At 37.4% G+C, this 12613-nt stretch overlaps 1 protein-coding gene across 2 annotated transcripts in view; it reads left to right on the top strand.

The window, feature by feature from the left end:
- Positions 1 to 472: 472 nt before the first annotated feature.
- DLGAP5 (DLG associated protein 5) overlaps positions 473 to 12613 on the top strand; it is a 38183-nt gene continuing 26042 nt past the window's right edge. Inside the window, exons 1-5 of one of the 2 annotated variants that reach the window (XM_006199755.4) lie at positions 473 to 612; positions 2492 to 2730; positions 8620 to 8813; positions 11334 to 11396; positions 12485 to 12566. In XM_006199755.4, coding sequence (XP_006199817.2) covers positions 2493 to 2730; positions 8620 to 8813; positions 11334 to 11396; positions 12485 to 12566 — 577 coding nt within the window. In that variant the 5' untranslated portion in view covers positions 473 to 612; position 2492. Of the gene's footprint in view, positions 613 to 843; positions 989 to 2491; positions 2731 to 8619; positions 8814 to 11333; positions 11397 to 12484; positions 12567 to 12613 lie in introns of those variants that run through there. The other variant, XM_072963081.1, reaches the window with a different exon arrangement.

Here is a 12613-nt window from a genome sequence, read left to right as displayed (position 1 = left end):
AAAACACTGGTAACGTTGAAAAGTAACACTAAAAGATGTAAGGAGAAATCTGCTGTGGCAAGTCCTTTCTTTAAAACCTTAAGTGAAGAAATACTCCAGTAAGCTCTGCAGGATTTATGCGACTAAATAAGGACATTAAAAAGCTCTGCAAACTCTGAATCCCCTCTCTCCGTCCGAGTGCCTCCGTCCTCTTTCGGATACCCTCGGGGCTCCAGGGCGGATTCAGGCGTAGCCCGGGGTCAGAAGTCGGCCACTTCCGCCCCTCGCCCGGCCACGGCACTCCCACCATTCCGTCCGTCATCAATATGCGTCGCGGTCCAGCGCATGGATTCCGCTCACACCCGGCCTTTGAACCGTCCGTTCACCTTTCAATCAATTCAAATAGTGCAAGGAGCGAACCAATCGGAAGCCTCATCAAGGGGAGGGGGCGGGCACTTTCGCCGGAAGTGTTGGTTAAAATACATCCAATCAGAGGCTCTGTGTGGGAAGTTTGAATTTTGCCGAGTCTTAGATAGTAGGCGTTCCTTCTTCAGAGGCGGCGGTGGTCGTCCAAGCCCAGAGGGTTCCTTTACTTTTAGTTTGGTTGAGGTTTCACGCTAGAAACTGCCTCAGGTAAGTGGATGCTGGAGAGTTAGAGGGACGGTGCTGGTCCGCTTCCTTCTAGAAGGTCTAGAAGGATCTGAGGACCGGCGGCTGCGAGCTGGACGCCGCTTAGGGGAGGTGCCTCTTAGGACTAGGTTACCTGTCCTTCCCGAAGCTGATGACGCAGCCCCCCGGAAGAGTAAATATTGTTGCCATGATCTACGTAGCAGTCAGCATTTGACCACCGGGGCGTAACTGGCCTTTGGCCCCAGCATGATTCCTGTAGCTCCTTCCAGATTCTACGACAGCTAAAAACGCCCGAGGTGACAACCTCTAGGCAAGACTGAGGCATTCTAGCCTTTCAAGCTGGAAGGAGCTCCTGTCAGCCAAAGAAGAGAATTTAGATGTATGTGAAGAGCCAGGCTCCCTGGCTTGGGATTCCAGCTCCATTGTCTTAGCTGTGCTAATGTGGGCATTTAATTTACCTCATCTGTGTAACGGCAGTTATACTACTTTTTTAGAGTTTAGAGGATGATTAAATATACCTTCAGTGTTAGTTCTCTCTCTCTTTGCTGTGTATAGTGCTATGCTTTATTTTAAAATAACTAATACATAATTTTAATTTTTCTTTAATATTTAGCAAACTAATATTTGCAGGAAGTGGCAAATCAACTAGTAGAGAAGAGTTCTTGATAAAAAGCATTCCTTTATCACTTTCCCTGGGCTCTTAAAGGAGAATATTATTAGCATCGGATGAATTCTCATTTTTTATACTCTGTTGATTGCTTAAAGTCATGTAACATTTTCATTTGTTGCATTTCTTGTGCAGATTTTTCTTTTATCTGCAGTGTTCAAGTGAACTTTTCTTGGTTATTCCTGTTGTTGAAGAGTATAGTGTGCTTATATTTTGAACTTCCTAATGGTAGACCCTCTGTCCTTTTATTCTTTCCTTTCCTTTCCAGCTGGCAAGACTTTTCCCTAGAGAACCAGTCTTCTTTCTCCAGTTTGGCTTGTTGTTCTCTATACCAGCTGTACAGGTGATGTCCTTAGCCTTTCCATTTTTCTTTATTCTTTTACTCCACGTTGGAGCCCATGACATCGTCTTTCTTATTATTCTCCCTTGTTTTGCTTGAATACTTTCTCAAGGGTCTTTCTAAGAAAAAAGTATATGCCTAGTAAACTATATGACTTCTTACATAGCTGAAAGAAATTTTATTCTGCCCTCACCAGGGAAAACTGATGTGGTTATCCTTCTGTATCACCGTGGTACTTCTTCCGAAAACGCTTCTTTTTCTCAATCTAACTGCCTGTTTATCTTTCGTACCTAACAGGCCTCTCGTGTGTTTTGTTTGTTTTGTTTTTTGGCTTGAGAAAAGATGCCAGGCTGCCTGCATTCATTCCCAGGAGAAGATTAAGGAAACTATTCTGTATACTGTCCTTCACTTAACTTTCCCTGTTTTCACCTTTACTTCATACTGTATTTTGCAATGTTCTTTATGTATGGTAAGCCTAGAACCTCTTATTTATTTTCTGAACCTTAGCTTCCTGGGCTTCACTTCATCTGTCAAGCAAGTCCTGTTCAGAACCCCAAAATAGATTGTAGTGTCTTATCTTTTGATAACCTCCTTCCTAGTCTTCAGTCACATATTTATTCCACTTTGTATTTTAATATTTTTATTTCATAAGGCTCTGAGGTGGGATAGGAGGTGAACTGGGATGTTAATTTTTTTTTAATTTTTTTGGGGGTAATTAGGTTTATTTTTGGAAGAGGTACAGGGGATTGAACCCAGGACTTTATGCATGCTAAGCATGCACTCTACCGCTTGAGCTATACCCCTCCCTGGGAATGTTAATTTTTTAAATAATAAAATGAAACTCCATGTAAATTGGTCTTTCTTTTTCCTGATAGGATGTCTTCATCACATTTTGCCAATCGACACAGAAAGGACTTAAGTACTGACATGATTAGAACTAAAATTGCTCATAGAAAATCACTGTCTCAGAAAGAAAACAGACATAAGGAATATGAACGAAATAGACACTTTGGTTTGAAAGATGTCAACATTCCAGCCTTGGAAGGTAGAATTCTTTTTGAATTAGATGAGACATCTCAAGAGCTTGTTCCAGAAAATGCCAGTGTCAAGCCAAGTAAGTAAAGTGCTATTGTAATTTTAAGTGCTTTGAAGAGTGAGTAAAAAAGTTGGTTTAATACCTGAGGTTAAAAAAACCCTGACCAGAAGAATGGAGTTTTAATATGCCATTTCAATAACTTGGTGTTTTCTACAACTAAATACTGTCTGTTTCAAGTAAAGGCTATGAACGTCCTGAGCTAGGTTAAAGCCATTTACCTATGGAGGATTATAACACTTTTTATGTATATTGCCTTATAGGAAAATCCTAAAGTTCTTACTTCTGGAGCTTGGGTAAGATAAATATTGAGAAGATAAACCAATAAGGGACATAAAAATAGAACTGATTGATATATTCATGATTTAAGGATACTTTGTCAATGGGAAAGAGCAAAGAATTCATGTTTGTAGTTTGCCCAGAGGGATCTGAGGTCATTAAAAAAGAAAGAACCAACTAATAAAGAAAGAAATGATCTCAACAAAAGATAAAAATAATAAAACTAGAGTGTCTTAGAAGGCAAGGGATGCTACAGAAAAGTAGGAAGAGAACTGGGAAATGGCATGCTTTAAGTTTTTTATCATTTTTTCAGAACCAGTGTAATATGTGACATATCCAAGACACTCAACATATTCAGCTTAATTGATTCTTTTAGGTGTTAGGCTAAACTATTTCTTCCAGATTTTTCATTTTTGTGATTCTAAGGTAAAGTGAGAGAAAAGAATTGGATTAAAGTGTTCTAGGGTGCTTTTTTGGATTTTGTTTTTGAGATGAAGTGATCAGTGCATGTTTGAAGGTCAAAAGAAATGGGTTGGGAGTTGAGGGGGACAGATTAAAGAATAACATCTTTTAGGAGTTACAGGAAATGAAAACTGGGTCATAGAATGATATAAGCTGGCCTTAGAATGAAGAAATGGACTTTTTTTTTTCTGTCTGAGAAGAGGTGATACTGTCTTCTGAGTTGCCTTCTTGCCTCTACTATGACCTCTCAAATGCTCCATTCCTTGACCAAAATCTTTGAAACAAAAGTTCAACTCTGTCAATATACTATTAAAATAGCTTCTGTTTCTCATTTACAAAGACCTAGAGGTGGGAGTGGGCTTGATATGTTCCAGAGAAAGCAAGTAGGTAAGCATGGCTAGAGAAGGCAAACAGGTTACCTCCCATAGAGCCCCGAGGACCATCATTATAAGGACATTGGCTTTTACCCTGAGTGAAATGTGAAACCATTAATGGATTGGTGGGTGTTGATGTAATCTGATTTATGTTTTAAAAGCATCACTTTGGCTACTATGTTGAGAATAGATTGTGGGATGGCCTCAGAGAGACCAGTTAGGAGACTATTGCAAAGAGTTAGTTGATGATTGATCAGAGTGACAGCACTAAAGATAGGTGGTTGCATTCTGGATATATTTAGAAGATTGAACCAATAGGATTTCTTAATGGATTGGATGTAAGGTTGATAAAGAAAGAGGGTTAAGGATGATTCCAAGGTTTTTAGCCTGAACACATAAAAATATGGAGTAGCCATTTGCTAAATTGTAAGGGATTGAGGGAGGAACAGATTTTGGGGAGTGGTAAGATTAAGAGTTCAGTTTTGGATGTGTTCAGTTTAAGATGCCTATTAGACATGTAAAAGGACATTATGTAAAGGTAGTAGGATATACAAGATGAGTTCAGGGGAGAAATCTGAGCTGAAGATACACATTCAGGAGTTGCAGCTTATACATGGTGTTTGAAGCTATAAGACGATGTGGTTATGCAGAGTTTTGACGTGGTAAAGGATAGAAGAGGAGTGGCATTCCAACGTTTAGGATGAGGACACAAGGGAAAAGAACTCAGCTAAGAACTGAGGAGAAATGCAACCTAAAGTTAAGAGGACAACCAGAAGAGCTGGTATCTTAGAAACAAAAGTGAAGCAAGCATATCAAGGAGGAGAGACTAGTTAACTCTGTCAGTGCTGCTTGTTAGGTCAAGTAATACTAGAAGTGAGAATTTGAATTTCACCACTATGAAGGTCACTGGTGATCATGATGAGTAGTTTTGGTGGAAGGATGATCAGGGAGCGAAAGCCCAGTTGAAATGTGTTCAAGAGAGAATGGCAGCACCATTGAGGATACATTCTTGCCCCAAAAGTTGAAGTTGAGTCTAATCAAACCCTTAGATATAATTTCTAGTTTACAGAAAACAGGGCTAGAGGAATGAGTGAAAAACACAAGAAAGCAAACAGACATACACAGTACAGGATATTCTGTAAGACAACTGTCTAGTTTTTGTCAACAAGACAATGACATGAAAAGAAGGGAAGGGAGGAGGATCTGTTTCAGATGGAGAGATTTAAAAGACATCCAAATACAATGTGTGGATCTTGCTTGTTTCCTGATTTGAACAAACCAGTGGTTTAAAAAAAGGCCCCTTGGAAACAAGCAGGGAAGTTTAGTTCTGGTCCCTGTAATAGATGGTGACATGGAATTACTGCTAATTTTGTTAGATATGGTGATGGTATTGTGGTTATGAAAAAAATGTCTATTTTTTAGAGGTGATATTGAAGTATTTATGAATGAAATTTTGTGAGTGGAATTTGTTTTCAAATTCTTGAGAAAAAAAGCAAAGTGCAGCAAAATGTTCATAATTGTTGACTCTTGGTGATAGGTATATGGAGGTTTGTTATTCTACTTGTATGTATATTTGAGATTTTTTTCATAATTTTGAAAAAAGTGAAAGAGAGGGACGGAAGGAGAATTGGAAATAGAGATATAGATAGCGCTCTTGAATTTTACTTTTAACAGGAGTAAAGAAATGAAGCAAGTGGCTTAATGAGGATGTGAGTTGGGAGGAATTACTGCATGTTTATAACTTCATGATGGCAACAACCCAGTATAAAGAGAAAAATGAATGAGAGGGCCAGTTGCTGGAAGAATGTCCTTGAGTAGGTGAGAAGGAATAGAATCTAGAGCTAGGTGGACGAGATTGGCCTTGAGTAGGAGCACACTGCTCATCTAGGAGGGAAGGTGAAATGTGTAGGCTCAGTTATCAGGATGGGAGCTTTCAATGCGGATGAGAGAGGAAGTGTTGCAGATTTGAGGACAGAATAATGTATGAAATAGTAATTCCAAAAAATGAGATAGTAATGAAATAGGGAAATGTAGGGTCCAGCATAAATGTGTACTCATAAATACAGTTATTCCTTGGTGTCTGAAGGCAACTGGTTCTAGTAAACATGCCCCTACCACCCTTCCCACCCTACCCCAACCCCTGCCCCCTGCCCCAATATCCAAATCTGCAGATACTCAAGTCCCTTAAACAAAATGGCATTGTGGTTTCATATAACCTACTGCACATCCTCTTGTATACTTTAAATCATCTCTAGATTACTTATAATACCTAATGCAATGTAAATGCTATATAAATAGTTGTAAATACAATGTGAATGTTATGTAAATAGTTGCCAGTAAGGCAAATTCAAGTTTTGCTTTTTGGAACTTTCTGGAATTTTTTTTCTGGATATTTTCTATATGTGATTGGTTGAACCTGTGGATGTAGAACCCAGGGATATGGAAGGCCGACTGTAGAAAGAGAAGAGGTAGCATGCTTTTGTCTGTTTTTTTTTTCAGCCATACTCATTTGGGCATTGCAGGTGGGAAGTAGGCAGAAAATGGCATTTAATTGAAGTTGGAACTTTGCCAAGGTTCAACAACGGGAGAGAGGGGCCAAAAAGTTGAGGTAGTGATTACGATGATAAATTATGGAATCTAAATTGGCTAAGAAAAAACTTGAGGACATGAGGGAGGTGAGAGACAGTAAAAAGCTGACTGTAGATCGGTAGAGTGTAGGTAGGTCATGGTGGGGCCAAAAAATTTTTGGAAAGATAAGGTAATCAGAGAGTGGATTGCTTGAAATTGGGCATAAGAAGGACATAGTTATTCATTGGTAATAATGAGGTCTCAAGTGCTAGCAAATGAATACAGGTGTGACAAGATATTGGCCCTCTCAGCCCTTGAAGTTTCTGGCAGGGCTTGGGTTGATCAGATCTTTCTCTCTCTGGCTGGTTGGTTGCATTTGATCACAAGCAGCCTCTCTGCTCCAGTGTGCTGTGTAAATGTTATTTATGTGTACTATGATATGACAAATGTTGAAATACTGTATGTATGTGACCATGGAAATGGGTAGCTGAATATAGCAGAAGCAAGGTCATTGGAGGAAAGGACACCTAATTGAGAAGCCAGGATATTGGAGGAATCATCAGGGTTTGTACAAGAATAGTGATGGAGGTAATGACAGTAAGCCAGAAGCTAAAACCTTCAAGGAAGGATAAACAAACCTGAGACAAATTGAGGTACTGGACAGTCTGATCTGATGACATGAAATGTAAAGCTGGGATCTTTTAGTGAAGAGGAAGAAATAATTGGGAAGCACCAATGAGGTCACCTTTCCTCTTTAGGTCCAGTGATATTCTAGCATGGGAGAAAAAACTGTCAACCACTTGAGAGGACAACTGGGGAAGAAATGCCTTCAGGGGAGAGCCAGGTTTCGGTTAGATCAAGAGATAAAGGGAACATTCAGAGAAGTCAAAGATACAGGGGATTTGTTGATGACTGACCACTTTCATCATTAGAATTTTTACATACTCTGTTCTCTGCCTAGATTTTTTTTTAAACAACTTTGTTGAGGTCAAGTTTACGTACTATAAAATCATCACCCATTTTAAGTATGTGCCTTTTTGTAGTAAATTTACTCAGTTATGCAGTTATCTCTCTGGATTATTTTTAACCCTTAGCCAGTGGGTAAACACATATTTTTTCCTCTGAACCCTTCTTGGGTGAGAAACCTTTCTTGAGCTCCCCAGACAGTGGTTTGTACTGATTCTTTATTGTGTGCATTCTCCTATTATTTTTCATGCTAAACCGAACTGAACCTGTGTTCACTTGAGCCCCTCAAGGGCAGAAATTTTCTTATTTATTCTTACTGTCTGAAATGTTTCATAGATAGTAGTTATGTGTATTTTTCATATAAAAATGTTTAAATAAACATTAAATAAACATTATAAATGTTTTATAGTTTAAATAAATACACTAATATTTAGATGGAAAACCTAAGTTGAGCTAAGGAAACTGACAAGTTGTCCTAATATCAATGGAAACTATGGTATTAGTTACCCCAAAACTTAGTGGCTTAAAACAAAAAATATTTATTAATTTACACAGTATTTGTGGGTCAGGAATTTGGGTGCAGCTTACCTGGATGGTTCTGGAGATTGTACACAGGATGTCATCTAGGGATGTATCTGAAGGCTTAACTGAGACTGGAGGATCTGCTTGTAAGATGACTTATTCACATGACCAACAAGTTGATGTTGGCTTTTGGTAGGTTGCCTTAGTTCTTTGCCATATGGTCATCTCTGTGGGGCTGCTTGAGTCTTCTTAAGGTTCCATGTGGCTACTGGCTTGCCCCAGAGCAAGTGATCCAAGAGAGAGCAGGACAAAAGCTGCCTTTTCTTTACTGACCTAGTCTTGGGAGTCACACTCCATCGTTTCTACAGTACTTTCTTGGTTATACAGGTCAGCCTATTCAGTATGGGGGAGGGTATGACACAAGGCATGACTATCCAGAGGTAAGACTCACTGGACATCAGTTTGGAAGCTGGCTGTCATAGAAGTTAATTAATTTAAAAGTCAAGTATTACATGCCTGGTACATAGCAAGCAATATGTATTTGAACAAGTGAAGGCAAAAGAAATAGAAATTTTAAAAGAACAGGGGTGGAAATAACTTGAAGTGCTAAGTAATTAACAGGAAGTTACTAAAAACACTTCTTAAACAGTTGAAGTTAGAAGTTAAGATGTTTGCCTACTTTTTATCTAAGATGTTTTATATACCGTTTTTTCCTTTTCTTTTTTTTCCCCCTACTTAGGGTCAACAAAAACTATTCTAGGTGATCAACGAAAACAAATGCTCCAGAAATACAAAGAAGAAAAGCAACTTCAGAAATTGAAAGAGCAGAGAGAGAAAGCTAAACGAGGAATATTTAAAGTGGGTCTTTATAGACCTGATATGCCTTGTTTTCTTTTGTCAAAGCAGAATATTATGAAAGCTGAGCCAAAAAAGGTAAACTTACTATCACAACTTGTTATAGAGGAATAGTTCCTTTTAACTGGAATTTTCTTTAAGAGATTAGATGGCTGTTTCCCCTGAGTCTCTTTATTCATTTAACTAGTTGGTAGAAGGTGGGAATGACCTAGTAGTAACTCAGAAGATGAAAACCAGGTCTCCTGATGTAGCCCGGTTGAGACTGGATTAACTAGGAAAGCTAGCAGAGCCAGGCTGAACAATGAATGCTATACTAAAGTATTTGGCACTTATTCTGTAGAATATGGAGAGTCGAGAGAAGCTTATAAAGGAGGTTGGACCATTATAAAAGTAATATTCAGGAAGATTACTCTCACCTTGAGGATTGTAGCCTGGAAAGAGAAGCATTTATAGATAAGAAGACCAGTTATGAGTCTATTAATAGTCTCTATATATAGAATAGGTGAGATGAGATAAGCGGACTGGGCCATTGATTTAAAAGGAAGAAATAGGTGTAAGACATCATTTTGGGGGGGAGATGTAATTGACATATAACGTTATATTAGTTTCAGGTGTACAACATTGATTTATTTGTATATATTGCTGAATAATCACCACAGTTAGTCTTGTTAACATCCATCACCACACATAATTACAAATATTTTTTCTTGTGATAAGAATATTTAAGATCTATTCTCTTAGCAGTTTTCAAATATATGATACAGTATTATTAACTGTAGTCATCATGCTGTATATTACATTCCCAGGACTTGTTTTAAAACTGAAAGTTTGTACCTTTTGACCACCCTCACCGAGACCCCAGACCCCCACCACCACCCCCGCCCAGCAACCATTTATCTGTTTTCTATCAGTGAGGTTGGGTTTTTGTTTAAGCTTCCACATAAGTGTGGAAGTATATAAGTGAGATCATATGATATTTGTCGTTCTTGTCTGATTTATTTCATGGAGCATTATGTCCTCAGCATCTACCCATGTTGTCACAAATGGCAACATTTCCTTCTTTTTATGGCTGAATAATAGTCCATTTGTGTATGTGTATGTATGTTTTATATATGTATATATCACATTTTCTTTATCCACTCACCCATTGATGGGCACTTAAGTTGTTTCCATGTCTTGGCTATTGTAAATAATGCTGCAATATACATGGGGGTGCATATATATCTTTCTGAGTTAGTGTTTTCATTTTCTTTGGATAAATAACCAGAATTGGAATTGCTGGATCATATGGTAGTTCTAGTTTTAATTTTCTAAGGAACTTCCATACTGTTTTCCATAGTGGCTGTACCAACTTACCTTCCCACCAACAGGGCACAGGAGTTCCCTTTTCTCTACATCCTCACCAACACTTAACTATTTCTTGACTTTTTGATAATAGCCATTCTAACAGATCTCATATGAGACATCTTAAGATATAAGTTTGATAGGACTCGTGACCAAGTAGATGGTGTAGGGTGAAGGAAATTGAAGAGTCAGAAATAAGATGATGATTCTGAAGATATTAGTTCAAGCAGAAATACAAACTTTGATGCTACTAAAAGAATGAGGAAGGCAAGAAAAAGAACAAGCTTAAGTGGGTGAATATTAACCTTCTTTAAAAAACGCTATTTGGGCCATCTAGATAACAGTCCAAATTAATAGGATATGGCTCAAGGTGTAAAGATACAGATAAAGATATTGTATACGTTAGAGGAGGGAGAGATCGTTTGGAGGAACAGTAAAGACCTCTTAGAAGGAGTTAGATTTAAGCTAGCTTTTCAAGAATATGTAGGTTACCAATCATTGGTCTAAACTATACCAACTATTTTAAAATATGTTAAATGTATACGTAGGAGGCACAAGAGACACATCATTGTGTTAAGTAAGATTCACCAATAATTGTTCTTCATTCTATTTAGATAATAGTCATTGCTGAACTTTGCTCCCCTTATACACTCTAGAGAAAAGCCTAATTTCTTTAGCACTAGGTTTTCACAGAGATTTAGAGAAGAAAATGACTTCTCATCTAGAGAAGTCTGATCATGCTTCTTAAGAAATCTTACAGAGTTGATATACCTTGTTTTTTAATCAGTATTTCTCATGCTAAATTTTTTCCACATTTTGAGGTCAGGTCTCCATTTTCTTACTGACAATGGACAAATGCATAATCATGAGATTTGAAGGGAAATTGTCAAAGCTAAGGAAGAAAGCTGTACAGTATTTTTTCATAAACAGAAAACAAAAGATCCTTTACTCCAGTCGGTTTATCTACCCCCTTCTAAATATGTCTAGCCAATCATTTTAATGAGGATTCTAATACCTGGAAAATATGCTTTAAAATTTCTTCTCTCTCTTTACTGAGAAATATGAGTAAATTTTGAAGCTATAAACTTAAGCATAATTTAAATCAAGCCAGAAAAAAAATAATAATTTAAGTTAGCAAGTATCTTTTGCCATAAATGATTAAGGATAAATTTAACTTTAAAATGGGAACTTTATTTCATAATGAGGCATAGAATTAATTTTTTTTTAACTTTATCTTCTTTTGACTGTTTTAAGGCTGTTCCATCTTCTGTACGGATTACAAGATCAAAAGTCAAAGACCAAATGGAGCTGACTAAGGTATAATTGATAGTAGATCATTTTCACTAAACTGACAAATTGTACTTTTTTTTTCCCCCAGAGTAAGTAAATTCATTTTTAATCTAATAACAGCTCAAGTATTTTACTAGATTTAATAGTACTCAAATCATCGTTACTGGCATGGTGACAGATCAAGTTTGGCTAGATGACTAGGAAATAGTCACTTAAAATATTCTTTGCCCAGACATCCCTTTTGAGATATATACCAAATTTTGTGTCACATTCTTTTTTGTTTGTTTGTTTACTGGGCTTCAAATATTAACTCCGTTCACCATGAAGTGCAGATAGGGATATAGAGCACATAGGGTAGGTGTTATGAACTTCCTGGGTCTTCAAAGCTCCATTATGGATACAGTTATTAGAAGGATTACTAAGATAAAGTGAAGTGGGCAAGGAGGGAAATAGTATGCCTCTTTGTCAGGAGAGGAAGCTAAGTTTCACATATTCAATGAATTTTGAGTCACTACCCTGTTATCTAGGCTCTAGGATAGAATAGTAAACAACAAAATTCCCTGTTTTCAAGGAGCTTACTTGTGAGATAAGCACTAAAAAAAGAATGACATAGTGTGTCAGATGGTCAAAAGTATTAAGCATTATGGGAAAGAGTGAAAAAAAAAAGAAGGGAGATGGGGAGTTTTGAAGTAGGTGTAGGGTGGAATTTTGATCGGACCGTGCTGTGGTGGTAGCATTTTGAATGAAGTCTCTAAGGATATAAAAAAATGAACTGTGGGAAAAAGCTTTCTATCCAGTAGAAGAATTTTCTAGACAGAATTCAAAGGCCTTGAATTGAAAACATGCTTGGTATGTTTAAAGAGTCTCAGTAGATTATAGTCAGTTATTTTTAATAGTTTAGGTTATTAGCATTTTCTAAATCCTAAGATTCCAAAAAAGCTTGTAAGGAAATTTATATAATGGAATACTGGTTTCTTCATCTTTTCTTTGGGGTAGTGGATTTTTTACTGGGTCATTTACAACAGAGTTCAGTTGAGGGATCAGATTACACATAAAAAATATGGTGGTTTGATTTATTATGCACATAATCACATAGCACCTAATCTTTTAAATAGATTGATAATGAGAGTGATGTTCGAGCAATCCGAGCTGGTCAAAGACAAACCGAAAAGAAAGTGTTGGACAAAGAGAAAAAAGGTAAAAGTATAAGCGGTTACCATAAACTCTGATGTTGCCACAACAAT

This window comes from Vicugna pacos, chromosome 6 (genome assembly GCF_048564905.1).
Source record: "Vicugna pacos chromosome 6, VicPac4, whole genome shotgun sequence".
NCBI classification, from domain to species: Eukaryota; Metazoa; Chordata; class Mammalia; order Artiodactyla; family Camelidae; genus Vicugna; species Vicugna pacos.
Note: the sequence above shows the minus strand (reverse complement) of the source record. Positions and strands in the feature narration are given on the sequence as shown.